The sequence below is a fragment of the Zingiber officinale genome, chromosome 2A (assembly GCF_018446385.1).
Source record: "Zingiber officinale cultivar Zhangliang chromosome 2A, Zo_v1.1, whole genome shotgun sequence".
Lineage (NCBI taxonomy): Eukaryota > Viridiplantae > Streptophyta > Magnoliopsida > Zingiberales > Zingiberaceae > Zingiber > Zingiber officinale.
The window spans coordinates 149,037,870-149,062,227 of NC_055988.1; the positions used below are offsets into that span (position 1 = coordinate 149,037,870).

General features: G+C 38.5%; 1 protein-coding gene across 1 annotated transcript; it reads right to left on the reverse strand.

Moving 5' to 3' along the window:
• Window positions 1-11,374: 11,374 nt before the first annotated feature.
• Window positions 11,375-16,998, reverse strand: LOC122042629 (bZIP transcription factor 29-like). The gene is made up of 4 exons (XM_042602831.1): window positions 15,693-16,998; window positions 15,472-15,604; window positions 15,306-15,390; window positions 11,375-11,815 (listed from the first exon to the last, which is right to left on the reverse strand). The coding sequence occupies exons 1-4, from the start codon at window positions 16,766-16,768 to the stop codon at window positions 11,556-11,558; spliced, it is 1,554 nt and encodes a 517-aa protein (XP_042458765.1). The 5' UTR covers window positions 16,769-16,998; the 3' UTR covers window positions 11,375-11,555.
• Between the last annotated feature and the right edge of the window lie 7,360 nt (window positions 16,999-24,358).

Genomic DNA, 24,358 nt, shown 5'->3' on the forward strand with positions numbered 1-24,358 from the left:
CTTGAATAGTTAGTCCTAGGAGTTTCAAAAAGAAAATTAAATATATAATTTCTTTGAAAGGCTCTGTCTAGAAGTGGTGGATGATCATATAACCAAGAAGGCCTAGTGCCTCGCCACAACCTAGGAGTCGATCCTTGAAATGCGTATTTAATTGACTAATTGAAAAACCTAAGTCTAACTCAAATGTAAATTAATCATTAGATATAATCTAAATTAAAGTTAATCATCTCACAACAACATACAAAGTTTCTTGATTGACAACTTAGAATAAGATGAGATTGACCTAGGATGAACTTAGTCGAATTTATTTAACCTAATTTAATTTAATCTAATTAATCAACCTTAATTCAATTTAATCAATTTAATAAATTTAACTTAATTTATTTTAATCTTAATTTCGAAATCATAATTATTTTAAAAATCATAATTATTTTCATAATTATTTTAAAAATCATAATTAATTTCAAAATTTTACTTAATTTTAAAATCATAATTAAATTTAAAATCTTACTTAATTCTATAAATATTTTCAAATTATTTTTCAAATGATCATTACTTTCAAATCATTATAATTATCATAATTAATTTTAAAAAGTTAATTATCTTTAATTAATTTAAAATCTCAATCATAGTAAAAGTTTAAAAATCTAAATTATTATAATTAATTTTTTTAAATTATTAATGTTTAGACTTTCAAAAATCTTAATTAATTTTCGACTCATGCTTACGATTATCATTTCAAACTTCTTTTTAATATATTTTCAAAATCTTCAAAAATTTAAATGTTTACTCATTTTTTAAAAATTCAAACTCATTGAAAATTTAAACTTATATTTTAAATCTCAATATTTTTTCTTAAATATTGATAAAATTAAAATAAAGTTAACTCCGTCTCACACTCACTCATAAGTTGAACATACTTGATAACCTATAATGGGTAAGATGGAAAATTAGGAAAATGTAAAATAATTATTTTTTTAATTACATGCTTGGACTCTAGAATCCTCAAAATTATTAAGGCATTAATCAAGGAGGAGTGAAGGGAGTCCAACTAAGTTTAAAAAAAAAATCAAAAATTTAATTTATTTTTTAAAAAAATAAAAAATAAATTATCTACAAAAACTAAGTATTTACTCAAGTATTTTTCAAATCACTTACTTAGCTAAGCATTTTTACAAGAAAATATTTTTTTAAATTAAGTTTTTATATTTAAATCTAAGATTCTATCAAAATATTTTTTAAGCTAACGCTTTTATCAAAATCTGTTTTAAGTTGAGTACTTTTAAATAAGTCCTTCAAAACTTTTACGTTTGAAGCTAAGTATTAAAATTCTCAGTCTTTTTAAAGCAAGTCTTTTTAAGGCTAAATACTTGACAAAATAATTATCTTCAAAATTTTAGCTAAGACTTTGATAAAAGTGTTTTCAAAGCAAAAATTTAACTAAGTTTTTTTTCCTAAGTGTTTATTAAACTCCCTTTCATCTAAGTTTTTAACTAAGTAATTTTCAAAACTAAACATTAAATTTAATTAAAATATTTTCTAAACTTAGCTATTTAGCAAGGTGTTATCAACACAACCATTTTAAATCTGAAAATTGAGTTAAGTTTGCTTTTCGAAAAAGATATAAAAGTTTCAAAACTTATGTTTATCTAAGTTTTTGTTAAAAAAATTAAATATTTTTCAAAGCATTTCTAAATTAGCCAAGTATTTTCAAAGCTAAATTGAGCTAAGTGCTACTCTTCGGGGGAGTTTAGAATTACATAGAATATTTTTCTATTTTTTTCTTCTCTCTACTCTTTCTTTTTGATTTATGTCAAAGGGGGAGAGAGAAGTCAAAGTTAAGCAAATTAAGATTTAACAAAATTAAGAATTTAAACAAAATGAAAGGGGAGCATAGCATAAGTTTCATTACATTCATGCTCATGTTTAAAATTTCTTTATTTACCGTTTGTTATATTTTTACATAACTTTGAACTGTGTTACCATAATTAAAAAGGGGAAGATTGTTGGTGCAGGAAGCATCCGACGATCGAACCTGTGTTTTGATTATGTGAAAGGGTTCAAAGTTAAGTTGTCTTGTTATCTAATGTGTTTGAATGAGATTGCGGGAAAGTCCTAAGTGTACTTAGGCAAAAGTCCTAACCGCGGTTAGGTAGGTGGAAAACCCTAAGGGGTGGTAACCCTAGGTCCTAGGGGGTGGTAACCCTAGGTGAAGAAAAGTCCTAGCTGCGGTTAGGCAAAGGGAAAACCCTAGGGGCAGTAACCCTAGGTCCTAGGGGGTGATAACCCTAGGCGGAAAGCCTTGGCGGGTTGAGATCTTCGGGCAAAAGTCCTAGAGTCGGGGACTCTAGGTGAAAAGTCCTAGTATTGCGAACCAGGAGAAAGTCTGGGCGAGTCGTGGAGCGGACGTCCAACGAAAATACCTGAAGACTCAGGCGCTGAGCAAAAGTCTAGTCAGTCTGGAGGACCGGACTAGCAACAGGTATACTCTCCTGAATGGAGTAGGTAAGGACGTGTTCCTCGCTGAGGGAACAATAGGCATCGGTTCGACCTAGGGTTTTCGGTCGAAAATCTGAAGTCAGAACTGGACAGTCCGGTGACTGTCAAACATCTGTTATATTCATTACTATGTGCTAACTTGATGTTGCAGGGTATTTTTGGGACTAGCATATCTTGTAGGGATAAAGGAGTAAGCTTTGCCTCGGATGAACAGTACCCAAGGCGTCCTCTATGGAACTTGGAGGAGCCTCGGGTGCAAGGCAGAAAGAGTGCGTGCAGCAAAGTTGGAGGCGCCTTCATGGAGTGCTGAGGCACCTCGGACGGCATTGAAGGCACCCTCATGGGCATCGAAGGCGCCTTCAAGAGGATAGGCTGCGAAGGAGTCAAATCTTATCCTCGCTGTGAATTCGCCGGTGATGGAGGCACCCTCAAGGGTCTTGAAGGCGCCCTCAACGACCTTTATAAGGAGGTCTCGACCAGCAGCTGAGATATCAAGTTCTAAGTGATCGTACAACTATTTGATGCTAACGAGACGTTCCGGCTGAGCCATAACATGGCCCCGACGACCGGAAGCTGCGAATTTCAAATTCCTATTGTCGATATAATTTTTTAGTACATTTAAATTGTAATACCTGATTGTACTATTTTCTGAAATTATAGTTGTTGCCCAAAGTAAACGCTCAACGAGCGTGGACCTTGGAGCAAGAGTCGCCCTAGGCTCCAAACCAAGTAAATCTTGGCATCTTCTTTGTGTGTGTTTTATTTAAATTTTCGCTGCATTTACTCGATCGTTTCGAATACGAAAAGTGAAAGTCACGAGAGTTATTCACCCCCCCCCTCTAGCGCGTCTCGATCCAACACCTGGATCTTTCCCTCAACCAACTGTCAGTACAAAGAGTAACATTTTCAGACATGATAAGACTGAAGGTAATTAGTACTTCATGGATAGTCCAACTTTCTACCCCGAGCGTTCTATAAGTAATAGGCATCGAACGCTAGTTTTTTAATGACCTTATATGGACCGTCCCACTGAAGTGCTAACTTAGTTACCTCTCCTACCGGTCTAATCCTTTTCCATACCAAATCCCCTTCTCCGAATAAGCGGGGAATCACCTTCTTATCATAGTTTTGACGCATATGTTGTCAGCACGCGGTTAACCGGACGACTGTCCTCTCACGGGTCTCACTGATAAGATTCAGCTCTGAAAGTCGCCACTCGATATTCTTAGGGTCATACAGCAATCGTCGGACAGATGGAACCCCAACCTCGACCGACACGACTACTTCGTTGCCGTAGACGAGATGAAATTGAGTGAGCCTTGTACTCTCTCATGGAGTCGTTCGGTATGCCTAAAGGATGTCGGAAAGCTCCTCCACCCAATTGTCGCTCATATGGTCTAACTTAACCTTCAGCCCCCGGACTATCTCTCTGTTAGTGACCTCAATCTGTCCATTGCTCTAAGGTTACACCACAGAAGTGAAGACTTTGGTTATACTAAATTCTCAGCACCATTCCTGGATCTTGCGCCCTTGGAATTGTCTATCATTGTCTGAGACCAACTTGTGAGAGATTCCGAATTGGCATAAGATGTTCTTCTATAAGAACTGGATAACAGCTCCTTCCGTTATCCTGGCCAGTTCCACCCACTTAGAGAAGTAGTCTATTGCCACGAGCAGAAAGCGCCTTTGTCCCGGAGCTACAGGGAACGACCCCATGATGTCCATGCCCCATTGATCAAAGGGGCAAGAAACTACTGCGATCTTCAGAATCTCAGTCGGCCAATGGGATAAGTTCTAATGCTTCTGACAAGAGAAACAAGTGGCCACTAACTACTAAGCATCTCTTTGCAAGGTGGGCCAAAAATACCCAGTCGGCAATACTTTTCGGGCTAGCATCCTTCCTCCTACATAACTACCGCAACATCCTTGGTGAACTTCTTGGAGAGCATAATCCGCCTCATTCGGGCCTAAACATTTGAGCAGTGGTCAAGAGAATGCTAGCTTGTATAATTGATCCCCAATCAGTGTATATGCATATGCTCTCTTTCTAATCAATCTGGCTTCTTCAGCATCGGCAGGTAAGACACCTTGTTGAACATAAATGATCATTGGGGCTCTCCAGTCGATTGATTCTTCCAAGTTGTTCTATAGGTTGATCTTAACTATCAGGAAACTCTGGGCTATCGACTTATCCAACACCCAAGTGGTCAAAGAGCTAGTCATTTTGACTAATTCATCTACTCTCTAATTGTTTGTCCTGGGAATCTTGGTTACTGTGACATCCTTGAAGTCTTCCTTCATTTTCTCATACGCTTCTCTATAAAGTTGTAGTTTCTCATTGTTGACTTCAAAATTACCGGCCACCTATTGAGCCACCAATTGGGAATCTAAGTAAATGATTACCCGTGTGGCTCCTACATGCCGAGCAACTTGTAGTCCAGCTAAGAGCGCCTCATATTCTGACTCGTTGTTAGTAGCTCTAAAGTTTAACCTAACGACTAGTTGCAGGATATCTTCTTGAGGGGATATAGAAGTATCCTCACTCCACTTCCTTGTTGAGTAGATGACCCATTCACGTATACTTTCCATATTTCCTCAGAGTCATGCTGATGGATCTCCGTCAGAAAGTCGGCTAGGGCTTGTGTTTTGATCGTAGTCCAGGGTTTATAGTGTATATCGTACTCTCCTAGCTCGGTTGCCCATCTGATGAGACGGTCGGCTATCTCCATGTTAGTAAGGGTCTTCCCCATGGTACTATTGGTTAATACAATAATTGAGTGTGCTAGAAAGTAAGATCTTAGGCGAAGAGCCATGAGAATCAACCCATAAACTAACTTTTCGAAGGCAGTGTATCGAGACTCGGCCCCTTTCAATAGATGGCTAAAGAAATACACTGGCGTTGTGAATCGTCTTGGTCTTTCACTAGAACTACCCCCACAGCCTTAGGAGTAACTGACAAATACACCCAAAGCGGTTCCCCGGCAATAGGTTTAAACAATGAAGGCAGGGTCTCCAGGTGCTGCTTCAGTTCTTCGAAAGCTTTGCTGCACTCTTCATCCCACTGAAATTTGGTAGCTCTTTGGAGCACCTTAAAGAAGGGAGCGCTCGATCTGCAGATCGGGATATGAACCTGGAAGTGTCATGATTCTGCCTACCAACTTTTGGGTTTCTTTCAGATTTCGAGGTGCTTGCATGTCTCGAAGTGTCTGAACCTTCTTTGGGTTGGCTTCCTCCGCTCAGTAACAAGGTATCCCAGGAATTTTCCTCCTCAAACTCCAAACAAGCACTTCAAGGGATTTAACCTTAGCCCGTACTGCCTCAGAGTATCATAGGTCTCCTCCACATTGGCAATCAAGTTTATCGCCATAGTAGACTTGATCAGTATGTCGTCTACATAGACTTCTACGTTTCTCCCGATTTGCTCCCGGAAGATCTTGTTCATCATCCTCTAATAAGTAACCCCTGCATTCCGTAGACCGAACGACATGACGGTATAACAGAAAGTACCGTTGACCGTGATGAAGCTAACTTTCTCCTAATCTTCTTGGGCGAGAGGGATCTGGTGGTATCCTTAGTAAGCATCAAGCATGCAGATTCTCTCGCAGCCTGAGGTTGAATCCACCATCTGATCGATCCTCGGTAGTAGGTAGCGGTCTTTAGGGCTAGCTCGGTTGAGGTCCCAAAAGTCGATGTAGACTCTCTACTTATTGTTAGGTTTGGACACCGGACCATGTTAGAGAGTCAGAGCAGAAATTGTACTTCTTTAACATATCCTGCTTTCAAGAGCTGATCAACTTTAGCTCGGATGATCTTATTTTGTTCGGTCAAGAAGTTCCGTTTCTTCTGCTTGGCCTACCGAGAATCAGGCAGGAGGTGCAACTTGTACTCAGCTACCTCGGGCTTGACTCCCGATAGCTCCTTGGGGGACTAGGCAAAGACGTCCCTATTGCGCGTCAGACATTCGACCAGATCCGTCTTAATTTCGATCGGCAAGTCGCTTGATATGCAAATGATGCTCTCCAGACGATCAGGATAGTGATGGACCTCCTCCCATGGAATGAGTTCTTCGGCTATAGGGAGAGGCTCCTCTTGGATGACGTGGATTCTTCCATCTTGGGTTCTTTGAGTTTTGCAGGCTTTGACCTTCACCATGTCGATATACCACCTGTGGGAGACCAACTGTTCGCCTTTAACCTCCCCGACCTGATCTCCTATAGGGAATTTTATCTTTTGATGAAAGGTAGAAATTGTCGCTCGGAACTCGTGTAGGGCAGGTCTCCCTAAGATGACGTTGTAAGAGGATGGAGAATCTACTACGATGAAGGTGCTCCTCTGCGTCCTCACCAATGATTCACTACCTAAAGATATGGTCAGCTTAATTTAACTCATTGGTCGTACCTTATTGCCAGTGAACCTGTACAAGGAAGTAGCTACAGGTTGAAGCTCACTAGCGTCGATCTGCATGCCCTCGAATGCACTCTTGAACAGTACGTTGAGAACACTTCCGGTGTCAACGAAAACTCTGGCCACACAGCTGTTGGAGATGACGGCTTTGATTATGAGGGTATCATCATGAGGGAGCTCTACTCCCTCCAAGTCTTGCTGCCCGAAGCTGATTACAGGCCTTGTAACTTATTCCAGGCTGCACCCTACCGTGTGTATCTCCAAACAGCGCTTATGGGACTTTCCGGCTCTGGCGGAGTCTCCATCAGTAGACCCTCCGAAGATCATGCCGATCTCCTAGATGGCGACGTTTCCCCTATTCTCTTCCTTAGGGGATTCCACTGACTCCTTGCCCTAGCATGACTATTGAGTTCCCTGACCTCCTCTCTCGGACAGGGATTTACTTGATTGCCTTACTGCAGTAAGCGAGCTGGCCAGTAGCTTATGAAGCTTGGGCACGATCTCGGGCAAAGGCAGGCCCAGTTCGGCTACTCGCCTAGAATCTCGAGCGAACTGGATGCAATTTCTTATAGAATGGGTGTGAGACCTATGGTAGGTGCAATAGTGGGGCCCCCACTGACCAGGTCTGGGGGCTTGAACAACTTCGACTCATTGCACCACTCTGGATTCCTGACCAAGCAGAAATCCCAGTCGGGCATCCTTGGAGCGGGGAAAGGGTCGAGCTGGAGGTTGGGGTGGCCTTCTCTCCGACTTGTTGGCTGGAGCAGGCAACTTGTCTGCTTTCCTCCAGGCAGCCTGGGCTTCTTCTACATTAATGTAGCTTGTTGCCTTTCCCAACATCTCATCAAAATTCTTTATAGGCTCTCGAATGAGGGCTCGGAAGAACTCCCCTTCTACCAGACCGTGGGAGAAGGCGCTCATCAAGATCTATGAGATAGCAGACGAGACATCCCAGGCTACCTGGTTGAAGCGTAGGCCCTCAGGGGCTCTGCAAGCCCTTGCATGAGGGCGAATAGGCAGTGGTTAGTCTTATGATATTTCTTGGTATTGGCGAAATGGCGTAGGAAAGCGTTCTTGAAATCCTGAAAGCAGGTGATGGATCCGACCGACAATCTATCAAACCACTTTTATACCGAGCCGGACAGAACGTTTAAGAACACCCGACACTTAATGGCGTCCCTGTACTGGTGCAACAGCGCAACATTCCAAAATTTGCAAAGGTGATCTTCTGGATCCTTGCTGTCATCATATTCTCCGATGGTTGGGGGCTTATACTCCTTCGGCAGCTTTTCTTCGAGCATCCTCACAGAGAAGGGCACTTGCAATTCCTCGGACAACTCCCTTAGCTCCTCCCTGACAACTATGGCCTTCCCCTTCTTCGAATCTGGTGGGGAACTCTCGACCGTGGAGGCTTGGTGCTGCTCCTTCTTGTTATAATACTCCGAGCAAGGGTCGCGATAGAAGGCTCGAGGGAAATCCTTAGGTTGTTTCCTCTTAGACCCCCTGTTGGAAGCGTGGGTCTGGTCTTTTAAAACTGCAAGCATCTTGCGTGGTTGTGAAGCGATGGTGTGCCTTTCGGAAGCCGCTCGTCTCTTGGCTTCCTTAAACAGCTCATACTTTATGGTTGTCATGGTGACGTTGATCTTGCTAGTGTCCTTCATTGTCACGCTCCAGAACAGGTGAAGGAGATTCTCACAAACGATGTCAAATTGATCCTGTCCAAAATCTGAGTCAGACGAAGGCTGACTGAGATGGTGCTGGTGTTGACGGAAAGGCGACTTTGACACACCTAGTGTATGTGCACCGAAAAAATAGACCGCCACGTGGAACTCAGGGACAATGGTAATGAAACCAGCGGTACTCAAGCTCTGCACACACTCAGACAAGAACACGGAGCATTAGTGTCCAGAAACTAAGGAAAAAGTCCCTAACGCAGGTCCTCCGATGCTCAAGTCAGGTACTTTTTCCCCAGAAGAACAGTGTCCGAAGGGAAAAAAGAATTGTAGAAGACGAGTGTGAATGTGCGCGTACCTGCTTAAGGGAGAGAACCTCCCTTTTTATATGATGCTGCATACCTTCAAAGCCTGTATGTTGTCAAAAAATGTCAGGTGTCAAAGTCTGTCAGGTGAGAGGGGATGTACGGTGGTCTCCTATTGGTGGAAGGAAGGTTCCATTCGCAGGTGATAGCAGTCATTAGAATATTCCCTGACGTATGACAGTTATTCACTGACAGGAGGTTACGATTCCCTGACATTGTTGTCGCTTTGTGCTTTTCGTCCCACCCGAGTTTAGCTACAGATAGCTCGGGCTGACCGTTTAGATATACCACCCGACTTAAGTCTTGATGAGGAGGATGAGCTGTGGCGAAGACCCTATCTTTCATGCCTTGATCGCTAAATGGCTAACCGGGAGTTATCTTAGTGAAAATACCAGGTCCAGTTACACGACCCGAGCTGAGGAAGTCCTATAAGTCAGGGACGGGTCAGGAAGAGTACGAATTCCATCTTATGTCTCAAATCTGGGTGACTTGTCCTGCCTGTGCCCGATCAAGAATTATACGGCTGATGATGTTAGACGGTCTAACTCTCTCTTTCTCTTAACTGTTGACTGTCACGTCCCCTTGACTTTTGATTATCATGCTCCCTTGACTATTAACTTCCCTTGTCAGCCACGTCCTCTGGACTTTTGAATGTCTGACCTTATCGAGCCCCACCTTTATGCACTGTATCAGCGCCAAAGACCTGCGAGGCTCGAGGAAGCACCAGCGGAGTCGAGGAGAAGATCAAGATTCGAAAGGCGCAACGAAGAACTGAGATGCACGAGTGGGACAAAAAAAAGCAAAGCGTCCGGCCCTCGCGCCCACACCAGCCCAGGACCAACATGGAATGGAAATGAGGAGTAAGTGAATGGAGGATGAGTTATAAACAGATATTTATGTAAGAACTGAGATACAAGAGAAAGAGAGAGATGCAAACCAATTACTCATCGCTGTCGGACCAATTTATTTTTAGTTATTATTTTCATTTTTTTAAAAAATATACTAATGTTTTATAGAAGGTAAGAACATCCATATCAATTAATCTATCTAAAAATTTTATTTTAAATTTTAAATAAGGTGACTAAAAAATCTTTACATAGCTACCTTATTTATTCCCTAAATTTTACATTTATAAATAATACTTCTCTAAATTTAGGAAATGAATTTCATTCCCTAAATATTATATAAAAGAGAGAAAAAAAATAGAAAAACTGATATATAGTGTAGTAAAAAATGAATATCTAAATTTAATAAAGTAATTTTTTACCTTAAATTATGTATTTTAGATAGAAAAGTTGATGTGGATGCTCTAAAAAGGGAAAGAAATATATCTCTAGGGGAGAGAAACTGAAAACGAAGGATAAAAGTAAAAGAAGAGAAGATAAAGAAAAGTACTATCGCGACAAGGTTGAGCGAGGTCGCGAGGATGGACCTCGCTGACCTTGCGGTGAGGTCACGAGTACAGACCTCGCCAAGGACCTTGCGACGAGGTTGCAAAGCCAGACCTTGCTCGCGGTGAGATCATAGGGTTGGACCTTGCCCTGAGAGCTCATGGCAAGGTAGGACCTCACCCCGAGTGCTCGTCGCAACTCTCGCGATCTCATCTTTGATTGTCGAGTAACATGGAAACAGTCAATGAGAAAACATATCAAATTTGATCAACGAACGTGTTTAAAACTCGTTCGTTGATACTATTTTAAATAAGTAAACAATCAAAAGTGCCTCAACTGATCTATAATCCATCCTTTATACGTTCCCTCAACTAATCTATGATTCATCCTTTATATACACTCCCCTATACTTTATCCATTTATACTAATGACTAGTAGTCATCTATGATTTAGATTCTCCATGTTAACCTAGGGATAAATTGACGAAGATGCTGAGACAAACAAATCACCTTTTACCACATAAAGTATCAAAATATAACATTTCAAAATATCAAGGTTTGGATGGGAAAAGCAAATTGGCATCGAGTGACTGTGTCTTTGGTGCTATTTTATAACCGACAAGGAGCAAAATATAAAGGGTAAAAAAAAAGCAAACATAGAATGAATACTCCTATGAAATTTTGCAGGTTCCTTTGTACTCTCAACATTTCTCAAAATTCACTTTGAAACTTCCTGGGTTTTCCTTTTATATATATATATATTTTTAAAAAAATCTTTTAAAACGAATGATCTGCATAAAAAAGTGATAAATTTTATCTTATAAAAAAAACAAATTAAATGGCACAAATATCTTTTTTCTACCTTTTCTTTTCATTTCACATTTCCAAGTTCAGAAGCGAGGGGGGAAAAAAAAGGGAAGATCCTGAGCATAATTGTCCAAAAGATTCAATCACAGACCAAAAGAAAAGGACTAATTCATTACTAGCCAAACTTGATGTTCTTTTCTTATAAGTACTTTCTCCTAGAAGCATAGCATATCATGTATAAAACAAATTGTTATTCATAGAAGCAATCCATGGACTTGCGATTAAGTTGTACTATTGAAAAGAATACATAAAAATTGTAGTCAAACTGTTCTAAAGTTGCTAAATATATATTAGGTAACATGCTATCTTCATATATCTCAGCTGACTGAAACATAAGGAAGATCGGAAAGGCACCTTTTAGCATCTGCTTGATTCTAACTTGGCGGAAACATTGTTTTGAGTTTGTTGCGGAGGTGGCAATTGGCATGGAGGCGCCTGAGCAATTTGTTGTTTCTGCTGCTGATGATGTTGTTGCTGCTCTGGCAATTGATGCAACTGGAACAGTTGAGGACTCAATTGCATTTGCTGATTCATGTTCTTTGAAAGCTGAGCCTCGCTGATCTCTCCAGAAGCAAGTTTCAGACGCTGGACTTCAGCGCTCAATTGCTCATTCAGGGCTGGACAATACAAAACTCAGATGAATGAAGAATGGTAATTGTAACTACAATTGACTATTAATATCACAGTAAATCAAATGTATCACATCAAGATTTCAGCTAATGTCTGTAATCAGTTCTGGAAATAAATAGAAGGAAGACTCATGCACACCACAGCTTGAAGTCAATTTATAGTCCTTTCTTTAACTTTTCAGATTAGTCGATTCATACTCAAAATGTAGAGGTCAGGTGACATGTATACGTCCTAATTTTCATGTCGTTTGCATGTAGATAGCAATTTAATGTGTTTTATTGAATTGCTTATGGTTTTTCTATTTAGTTGAAAAATAAAATAAATTTTCACATTCTCCTATATAAACAAGCCAGAATAATTTTAGAAGTTATACAAACACAATTTCATAATTTCATGACACACTAGATACTTCATCCTAAAATACATGAAGAAAAAACAAAGTAAATAAAACAAGCATTTTCCATGCAAGATCTTAAACCACAAAGTATCATTGCATATTTCACTAACCAGAATTAATCAAACTTACAAATTTAACTTAAACATAAAAAATTGCAAAACGCATGTGTTTCATTAAAATCTCAAACATTCAATTGCCAATTATCCTGTAGAGAGACAAAACAAGACTATCCGAGCAGAATAATACATATTTAAACAGAAAAAAAAACAGAGAAAGAGGGGAGAGGAAAATACAGAATCGAGCACATTACTAGTCTTAAAAGTGGGTCAAAAAGAGTTAAATTAAAGAAAAGAAATTGTTCGACATAAGCCAAAATTCCTTCTAGAAAATCACTATCCAAAGCAATGGTACATAGCCCAGAAAAGTATCTTCCATATGTGCCTTGTGCTCACTAGTAGAACTAATCAATCTCAGCATCTGTTAACCATATTAAAGCTTCTACCATTTAATGATGATCTATGCAACCAAAACTTGCAGGATAAGAAGTTGAAAAGTTTGCATTGGGCATATGATATATATAGTCAAACTATTCTACACTCCTGTAAGAATGTATAGGACAATCAAGAAGGAATAAGATGTAAGGTTACAAGTCCTGACAAATTATTTATTCTCAAATACAAAAAATCTGTAAATCAGATATAATATTATTCTCCACGTCATGCAAAAGCCTAAAGGTGTGTTTGACAAAAGATGTTCCCAACGGCAGCTTTCCTCTCTTTCCCTTGATGCAAATAAGGGAAAGGAAAAGAAAGGGAAAACCTTTTCCCAATTTTCTCTATATTGCTTCCATCGGATTTGAGTGAGGAGCTCACATTCAAATGTAAGAGAGCTCAAATTAATATAAATAATGATAAATTATTTTTAAATCTTTTTTATTAAGCATTAAAATTTTCTCCTGCTTTCTTTCCCTCCAAGAAAGTGTCAGATGAAAAAAAAAAATCATAATTCTTTTTATTTTCTCGTACCTTTTTTCTTTAGTTATTTCCTTATGTAGAAAAGGAGACCCACATAGAACATTTTCAAAGAAAATAAATATCTTTAATATGTAAATAGCATGGAATACGGATTTTATACCAATACAATTTACAACTAGAGTTCATGTCAATTTACTTTCCCAGCCTTCTCAACTAGAACTATTGCATGGAGAAAACAAACTAAAGCAGCTGCACATATCATATTATTTAAGTTGTGACACAGATTAGACTTAGACATGTCATACGTATCAACACAAACAACTGTATTGCAGTTGCATGTTCAGGACTACAGAGAGATTAGGTTCAACAACAAGAAAATTTGAATAAAATCTATAAACATCTCCGTTGGAAAAAATAAAAAAATAGACTTCAACATGTCATACACACTAGCACAGACAAATGTATTACAGATAACATGTTCAGGACTACATTGAGATTGGGTTCAACAACAAGAAAATTTGAATGGAATCTATAAGCATCTTCAGGAGAAGAAATTGCTGTAAAATTATGTGGTATCCAACTTAGGAAAGAAAAGGTAGAGAAATTTCTTTGCGAGTAAGGAAATAGAATAAGTTAACTTTCAGTTTGCATTAAATATATTCAGCCAATATATGCACATGTCAACAGCTAAACCAAGGAATTCGATAATATTATGTAAGGATGTCAAAATGACTTATTAGTGCAGAACTAGATCAAAGTACTTAAAAGCAAAATAGATTACTACATTTTTCCACATTACCAACTCTCAAATATGTTTTCTAGTTAATCCTTATAGCAACAGCAGCATGGATGAACTGTGAGCAACAACAGGCAGCAGAGATATGGCTATTCACAATGTGTAAACTAACATATATTGCAGAATTGCTAAAAGTTTGTTCAACCAACAAATAACAAAATGTGGCCTAGTTGTATACTTATTGGTTCACCAACTATCTCTGGATCTTCTGTTCTTATTCATGTCACAATGTCCACCAGATATCATAAGACAAACAGACGCAATTGAAGACTATCTGTGAGTGATATTCTCTGCAAAGTAAACTCACTCATAAAGAGGCATATGACAATAGAATATGTATGTCATCAACCATTATGTCTAGAGCTATGGAGACCCTAAGATCCAGGGACTCTCATGTATCCATTTCCTAGAAAAACAGTGAAAGAAAATACATGATTCAAGGTACCTTGACTTCACATATCAACATTACAATTTTGCTTGTAATGAAAAAAAATTTCGCACAAGTTTCTACATCAAAACAACTCAAAGATATCATGTATACAATCAAATGATTTAATAGTCACAAGTGAAATGGGAGTAAATATCTCAATTAACCACTAGGAGTGAACAAGAGAGACAGAGGTACTGGCTACACTGCTAGCTCAAAAAATTGATGATGAGGATAAAGCATTTAACATATATTGAGTTTGAGAAAAAAAAAACCCAATTTAATTAAATAGAAAATGAAATGAGAATTTACTTGTGGTAAAGAGATAATGGTGGGGCAACTAAAATATCAGTCATACCTATTAGCTCATGGAAAATGACACATTCTATTAAACAAACCACAAAACCTTCATAGCTAGATAGTCAAAAAACAAACATTACATCAAATCACAATCAGATCTAAGTGGACCCCAATTAATATATGGATGAAAAATAAAGCCTTACAAACAGAATGCAAATAGCACATGCAAGCTTTGAACATAAACATCAAAGGAGTCACTAGCACATGCAAAATTGAGATATAGTAGAAATTTTATTGAAAAAAAAATTGTTTTGACTGTTTGGAATTTCATTCAGAATCATGGCATCATTAAGGGTCATGAATGTTCTGACAGTAAACATGCAGGCCAAATTTGCCAAGCGTTCTGTAGCAATACAGAAGCAAAATCATTCATTGAATGAGAAACATGGGTGAAATGATATCTCAAGCCCACATTAATCTTTAATACAAGCTCTTAGCAAGTTTTTCCTGTATTTTGTTCTCAGGCAATCCCTTCCCATCACATAAAAAAGTTTTGAATTACAATAGCAGATAAAAAGGTTACCATCTTTCAGATGTGCTTGCTGCTCCATGGCTTGAAGACGGAATTTCAACTCATTATTTTGATTTGTAAGCCCGGCTGAGTCCCTCTGCAAGCAGATGATATAACTCTCCTTTTAAGCACTTAAGAGCATGTACATAAAGTTTATTGAAAATACGAGAAACCACACCTGTAACATGGTCAATTGTGCTGATAACGTAGTAGCCTCAGTTTGCAATATCTGCACCTTATGTTCCAATTCCGAAATATAGCGCATTTTCCTCTCCTTGGAACGTGCAGCTGAAATACGGTTGGCAAGAATCCTAAAAGCCAGAGCATAGAAGTAAGGGGAAAAAAAAAGAGTAAAGAAAATGAAGCTCTGAAGTCAGTAATTAAGTTAAAGAAAGGTACCTCTTCACTTTCTTAGGATCAGCTAGTGCCATTTCTGTAAGCTTTTCATCTGCCATAATTTTCTTCATCTCAGCTGCGTTAAACTCGCCGTTACCTAACTCTAAGTTGAACGTATTCATTGTCTCATCCATTGAGCCACTACGCAAAAGCTGTCCCATTTGACCTCCCGGTGAGGGCGGAAATTTGGGCGAGTCATCCCCAAAATGCAGCTTTCCCACAAAACTGTCCATGGAGATACTCCTACGATGTCGTGAATTCGATGGCTTCGGATCCACTGCCGCGGTTCTCTTGTGCCCTTCCTTCCTCTCTCCACGGCAACCACCATCACCACCGCTTTCATTGACGCTACTCTCCGCCTCGTTCTCGCTGCTGTCAGCCCCGCTTGTTTTCGTGCCGCTGAGCCTGCTGCACTCCACCAGATCCTCGTGCCTATCCTCCGTTCCAGAGGAGATCAACGTGTCCAAGCTATCCATATAGGCAAACATCAAATCATCCACGGCCGCCACTCCCGACTTGGAGCAGTCGGCCGCACGGACTGCCTCACCACCGCTGCTCTCCAGTTGTTTCGAGGAGGACACGGGCCGCGACGCCGGAGGCGACGGTAGCGGGAGTCCGAAGGGGACATCACTGTGGGAGCGGCGGTGCACGCGGCGCGGGGGCAGACCGTCGCGGGGTGTCGGTGTACGAGAGGAAGGAGCCCGGTCGTCGACCATCATAGGGTCAACAAGCAAAGGCGGCGGCGGAGAAGGTGCAGGAGAGGACGGGAGGTGAGCTAACGAATCAAAGGCGTGGGATTGAGAAAGAGATCGCGAGTGAAAAGGAAGCGCGGCCGTTGAGGACGTCGGAGAGGGTGGGATCGGCGGAATGCCAGGCCTTTTGGCTGCGGTGGTGTCAGGGCTGAAGCTGGGAGTGAAGTGTCGGAACGTCGGGCCGAAATTAGGGAGATCCAAAGAGCCGGGAGGCCTAGGAATGAAGGAAGGGGAATAAGGAGAAGAGCTTGTGGCGGCCACTGAGGAGGCTGCTGAGGCGGAGGAGGAACGAAAGCACTGCATCAAGTCGGTGCGACTCTCTTCCATGGGTTCCTCTCCAGATCTCTTTATTTCCGCCGACGAAGAGGAGGATAAGAAACTATATGTAATGGTGGTGCTAGAAGAAGACGAGAAGAGGATTGCCGGCGAGCGGCGGCGGAGGCCAGTTGGGGGCGGAAGAGACGATGTGAGATTGAAAGGAGATAGAACAAAGCAGTTCTATTCATGGCTCTCCCGTTGTCGTTGCAGAACTCGTGTCTCCGCTCACTTTCCCTCCCTGCATCTTTTCATCACCGTTTAGCCACTTCACTTGGGACCCACTGCTCTTTCAAACTCCGTTGGAGATGAAACATCCTTCCTGTTATAATCTAGCAGCGAATCCGGGATCCTCGCTCTTTCGTCTGCGCACGTCGTTGTTCCCCTCCGCATGGAGTAGCGAAGCGGGCCACCGTTAATCGACAATGCACACCATAAACTAAAATACCCGTACACTACTTCTCTATAACAATAGAACCCACTGGGTCCACAATTTCTGCCATATAAAATACTGGTAGATTACTCGGTATAAATTTGAGTGCAGCCTTGGCAAATGACTTTTTACGTCCGATACCGCGTGGATTTACGGACGTCTTGCTTTTTTCCAGACTCGTCTTTCTCGTTCGGTCGGTCCATCAAGGTCCGGTCTAATTGAATCCGGCCGGGTTATTGAATCAGATTTATAATCAGATGACCAAATAAATAAATAAAGAATATTCACAAATAAAATTTAAAAATTATGTTAATTTTATAAACTTCTAAATAGATAATAAATTATTTTAAAATTAATAAATAAAATTATAATATCAAACTCATTAATTAATTTAAAAAATAAAAAAATAAACAAACAAATAAATTACAATTACTTAAAAGTGTAAATGAACTAAACTTAAATTAAACTTGAATCAAATTCAAATTTATAAAAAAATTAATTAATTAATTAAGTTTGAACAACTCTAATAATGATTTAATTTATTATAATTTGGATTCAATTATTTTATTAAATAAGTTTTAAGAAAATAAAATTTTACTAGACTTAACTTAAGCATCACATTCCTTTGTTTAATGTTTAATTTTTTTTTTTTAAATGCAAGAGGAAGCCATTTAATTGTGCCTTGATTGCCTGCTCAACAACACACCGGTGTAAGTTTCTTTCCCCGCCAGGCCCGCATTAATGGGCAATCAAGCCGTTGATTCCGCATACGGCATCGCGCCTATATAATTTTATATAATGCATAAAATGAGGACCCCATCTCCGCTCATAAATATCTTCGTTAATTCCCGTGATGGTAAACTCTCAATCAAGTTTATCAACAATAATTTCTAATTAAACACATCGTGAATATATCATTTCCTATCCAAAATATAAAATAAAAAATAAAAAAATTATTTTATTAAATTTATATATTCACTTTTTAATACATTATATATCATTTTTTTTATTTCTTCTCTCTTATATAATATTTAAGGAATGAAATCTATTTTTCAAAGAAATACTATTCATAAATATATAATTTAAGACATGAATCAAAGAATTGATAAAAAAAAAAAATTAATTATCCTATCTAAAATTTAATTTAAATCCATCTCTTTTTCTCAATTAAAATTATCAATAATAACCCTCAATTAAATACATCCTAAGTGTCTTTTTCAAAATTCAAATATCTGTCCGCGGAAGTTAAGCCCAGCTTCACGTGGCCCACTCATTCTTTTCAAATTTACCCGATGATTGATTCGTGGTTCCAAACCGTCCGCTTCCCGAATAAGTCGGATCACGTAACACAACTTTACCACCTAAAAGTTAAAACTCTCTTTCAAATATCTTCGTTATGCCATTTTTAACAAATAAATCAAATGGAAAAGCAATTTTGACTAAAAATTACTATATGAATAATAAATTTAAAAAAAAATATTTTTTATAAAAAAAATTAACGTATAAATAAACATATGATTTTTTTTAAAAAAAAATTGGCATACAATTAAAGTGACTAAATAATTTGAAAATATTAACTAACAAATTTAGAAATAGCAAATTTAGATTTAAATATATAAATTTATATTATAATTTTAACTAAAGCTAATTATTTCTCATTTAAGTTTAAATCTAAAATATATGAAATATATATGAAATCATTTGTTTAAAAGCAAAACTAAACTATATATATATATATATATATATATATATATATATATATGATTTTAGTTAAAACTATTATATAATCATTTTTATTAGAATAAAAAATACAAAAGTATATATTTTATTTAATATTTTAATAAAAAATGCTGCAAGGTCATGTTTGTTGAATGTTTGGTCACTTAAAAAATAGTAAATAAGGAAATGAGTGATATGTTTATTGTAAAAATAAAAATATATTTTAATTGAGATAGGAATAGAAAGTCTTGCGTATAAAATTCAGGCTTTTATATTTTACATGTTTATTACTAAAATATTATAGAATAAAAAATTGAGAGATATGAATATCTTTGAAAATAACTAAAAATAATTATAATTAAATAATAATGATAATATAATATTTTAGATGGATAAGATTTTTATTGCCACATTCAATAAGTTAATGGACAATAACAATGCTACTTTTAAATAATATTTAAACGCAATCATTAACTTCCATGGATTTTTGAGGGAAGTTCCCCATATTTTCATAATTAATGTTCCTCTCCATGGCGCAAAAAGATGGGAAGGGTACAGAATATGTGTACCAAATTAAAAGGAGATTGATAATTTAAGAAACTAATAGGGGCATAATTTAATAAATGGGGCACGTAATATGATAGGGAAGGGTGGTTGTTGGGTTGATTTAAGATTGATGTGATGGATGAAATTGACTTTCTCATGCAATCCTTTAAAATTAACATTTTGTTAATTTATCAATAAATTTTTGGAAATTTATGGTATTTGATAATTATAAAACTACCTTTCCGTCCTATCTTATATTTTTTTCATTTTCATTTCTAGATAGTCTGTTATGAGTATTTTTTAATTTATCGTAATGATCGATAGAAATTTTTTATAAGATTTAATTGATCATCCCAAACTCGACATTATCCAACTTGATTAATCATTTTTTATATATTTTCTCTATTTTATTTTTCTCTTTTCTTTATATCGATAAGAAGACACAGAGATAGAATTATTTCGAGACAGAGGATCTAAACTAATATACATATAACTTTTCTTACATATCCTTTTTTTTCTTTCCTATCTCCATACAAAAAATTATACATTAACCTCAGTTGTCCCACATGACCGACCTTATAATCATCTGTAGATAAGTAAATCAGAAAATCGAATAGATCATCACATAAGAGGATATTTTCGTCGATTCATCGAAAATCGATCCTTGTCCATTATTTCTACAAACAAGGGCGTAGCTAAGATTTAAAACTACCTGAGGCTGATTGTCAGCGTTGTTGTTCTGATAATGGTGGTCATGGTCAAGTCATGATGATAGGACAGAGCTGATGTCGCTTGCGGGAGGGAGAGCAGTGACGACAAAACTATCGAGGGATGGCAGTGAACGTGATGTGGTAGTGGTCAAGGAGGAAGGTAGCAATGACGGAGGCAGCGGTTGCGGCGATGGTCGAGCAAATATAGCGCGATAATAAGGAGAAGGGATATCATGGTTGTGCTTGTCGAGTCATGACTGAATGCTTACGAGAAGGGACAAGGCAACAACGTCGTTTGTTCATGCGATAGATAGAGCAGTGCGCATGGAGAGATGAACCAATTGTGGGGGAGGTGAAACTACCGTGAAATAAGGAGAAATTTTAGTTTAATTAAAATTTTTGACCAGAAACCATGCAATAGGGAGAAATTGTTGGGGATTTTGTGTGTGGCCGGCTAGAAGGGAAGGTTGAATAGATGGCGTCCCAATGATTCGCTTCCTACATATTCGTTAGTGCACAAGCGAAATAATACAAAAACAAATATGAATACAAAAGCTAAAGATAATAAGGAAAGAATACGCAAACCAATACACGTCGATGTAACGTAGTTCGGAGATAACTTGCTCTTACTCCACGGTTGTCCATAAGGTGGACGATCCCTATGATCCTTCGGTGGATCAAGCCCCAGAACTTCGGCTAGCACGAACTCCTTCTCGGTTGAGTAAATCTCGCACAACCTTGATCAATACATCGCACACCAATCATAGCTTCAAGGTAGATTATTAACAGGGGCTAACCATCTCTATTTCATCAGCCTTAACTAAGCTCCAAAGCCTTGGTTATATAGGCCACAGTTTGGAAAACCCCGCCTACTAGTCTACTGCCAAAACCATCAGTCATTTGCCCTCTGTGGATATTCGACTGTTACAACCCAATGGCTCGATACCAGATGACTGGTAAAAGTACCAGTCGACTGATACACACTGACCGAGCGAACAGAAATATTTTGTTTTCTCCCAGTCGACTGCTCAGTCGACTGAACCAGTTGGCTGATGAAACCACCAGTCGACTGGTATTCGAGTACAATCTCTCAGCACTCGGGCCTTGACCCTTATGACTCACTTGACTTTTCGTTGCAGTCTTAACCTCTTGTCTTCAAGCCTACTTCCTTTGGCTCTCGTCCCTCGGATGCATTCAAGCTCGTGGCTCGTCCCCAATGTCATCTTTCACATATGCCTCGAAGTCGCTTCCCTTGGCCCTTGTCTTTGTTGCCTTGTCCAAGGTCTCTCGGATGCTCCATCCTTCACCGGACCCGAAGCCATCAAGCTGAGTCTTATGCATGTGTATCCTGCAAACATGCACACTCACATACACATATCAAATACAAGGTTGAACCTAACTTAAACTCTTTGTCCAAACACCAAAACGCATGGTCGCACAGACCATTGGGATTGCTCCAACAATCTTCTATTTTTTTATGTTTGACAATACGTTTAAGTTAGGTAAAACATAAGAGCAAATAAACATGCTAAAAACAATGGACTTACGTTGCCAAGGATACACACTTGAACTTACACCACCAAATGGACTTACGTAGCCAATAATATACACTTGGACTTACACTGCCAAATGGACTTACATTGCTAAGGATACACACTTAGAGTTACACTGCCGAATAGACTTACGTTGCCAAGACTACACACTTGGACTTACATTGCCGAATGGACTTACGTTACCAAGGATACACATTTGGATTTACACCGCCAAAACAAAAATGCAAACATGCATTTGAACCTATCCCAAGGTTCCCCCTACACCTATGCTCCCCATTGAGCTAGGAATTTTACCACAGGGCTATTTAAGAACCTATCACAAGACCCCCCCTACACCTATGCTCCCCATTGAGCTAGAAATTTCTTGCAAAGACATTTAAGGTTTTCCTAACTAAACCTTACTTCTCCCCCTTGCTTAATATCAAAAAACTTCCAAAAATATCCCAATTGTCAAAAATTTGATCATTAAACTGACCCTAAACTAGTGTATTTATCGTCCATGGTCTTATACACCTATACGAGCTGACCTGGTCAAAACCACTGCAGAAAACAGTTTCAGGCTGGTATCAGTCGACTGACACAAGCATTAATAGACTGCTCCTATCAAATTCAACACATAAAACTATTATGTGTTAGAAATACACTATTACTAGTTGACTGGTAACTGCACCAGTCGACTGACACACTGTTTTTAACCTAATTCAGCATTTCTGACCCAATTTCAGAAATGCACTAGAAATTCTACAGACATTTAAAAAAATCTCAAATTTTATGGAGAGGTATGTTTTACTCATGTTTACTTGGAAAAAATACATTAAAAAATGTATCTATCATAAATCTCAAGATTGACACAAAGCCCAAAATTAGCTAAATGATTCAATTGAATCTTGACCTAAAATCCTAGTTTTGGCTTCCTCTTGATGTATTTGCTCATACTAAACCACAATGCATCCCTAACATTGGTTTATATGACATTTATACATTCAAAACCAATTATCATGTAATATGACCCCCAATGTCATATTTCTTGCATAAAACACATCCCATGTATGACAATTCCCTAGGTTTGAAACTCAAGTCTGTCTCCAAACCATTTGACATACTCCATGACTCCTCTAGACTCCCAAGTAAAATTCACTTGAGATATATTTTTCATGGGTCCCAAATTGACTCTTTAAGCTTCCACTAGAGCTTTTAGTCTTAGCCACCTCCTTAGGTGACTCATCAACAATCGCTAGGCCATATCGGTGCACCTCCGGTGACACTTGGCCTACAAACCTAACTTTTTTAACCTTGGATACCTTGTCTTTGGTTAATTTCTCTTTACCTTTAAATGACTTTCCCTTGCCATTTATTGACTTCTTCTTACTATAGTCATATGCAACCCTAGTATAAGACTTTCCCTTAGCCTTGGAGACACTAGATTGGTATCCCAAACCTGATCTATCATTGTTAGATCTTTGGCTACCCAACACCATACTTAACCCTCTAGATCCAATTGTGAATCTAACTAGGATTTTCTCTAAACTATTAAGCTTTGCCTTCAAAGTTTGATTTTCCCTTTCTAGGTTCCTAAACCTAGAGTCAACATGCCCACCATGGACATTCCTAGACCTACCCTTTCTAGGGATGTGTCTCCCCTTCTTGAGATTTTTGCCTAGGTTCTCCATAGGGTTATCATGAATGAGTCTCCTAAGGTTATGATCTACATTGACCCTATTTCTATCATGATATCTAAATCCAAAATTTTTTATTACTACATAATGATTATCATTATTTATCCTAGCATGCATGAGAACATAAGAATTTGAATTATGCTTCAAATTAGGATATACCTCTCTTACCCTTGAAGCTCCCCCTCGACTTGAATTCCTCTTCTTCTTCTCCCACTTCTTTAGATGCGCTAGCTTCTTAATCTCCCTCTTCTTGGGGCATTTGGTGTAGTAATGACCCTTCTCCCTACACGTGAAGCATACTATGTGTCATTTCTTCTTCTTCTTGGCACCATCATTCCTACAACTCACATTAGTATTTAAAATAATTTGAGTGGGTTTAGGTTTTACCTTCTTGAGCAAAAGATATCTACTCTTGTAATGTCCCTTCTCATTGCACTAAAAGAAAATGACGTGGTCCTTTGACTTCACTTCGGTGGAGGTGCTTACTTGGTTGACTTCCAAGACTTCTTCTTCTTCTTCACTTGTCTTGAATTTTTCTTCAACCTTTGAGGATGTTTCCTCATCCACACTTGTGGATGACATTTTTTCATCCTTCTCCTCTTCGGATGTTGAGCATGACTCCACTTCCGTTTGCTCCTCCTCAACTTGAGCAATTAAACTCATCTCCTTGGGTTCTTTTTCTTCTTGTGTAGGTTTTGATTCTTCCCGTATAACCATCTTCACCTTGCTCCACAACTCGTGGGCGTTCTCATATTCACCTACACCACTTATCACATTAGGAGGCAAAATATCAATTAAAATCGATATTACCTTTGAGTTTACCTCCAATCGTGAGGTTTGCTCTTCCGTCCAATGTGATTGTCGGAGTTTCTTCCCTTTCTTGTCTTTTGAGACTTCGAACGGCTCGTTGATCACTATCATGTTGTCCTAATCCGTGTCAAAGAAGACTTCCATCTTCATTATCC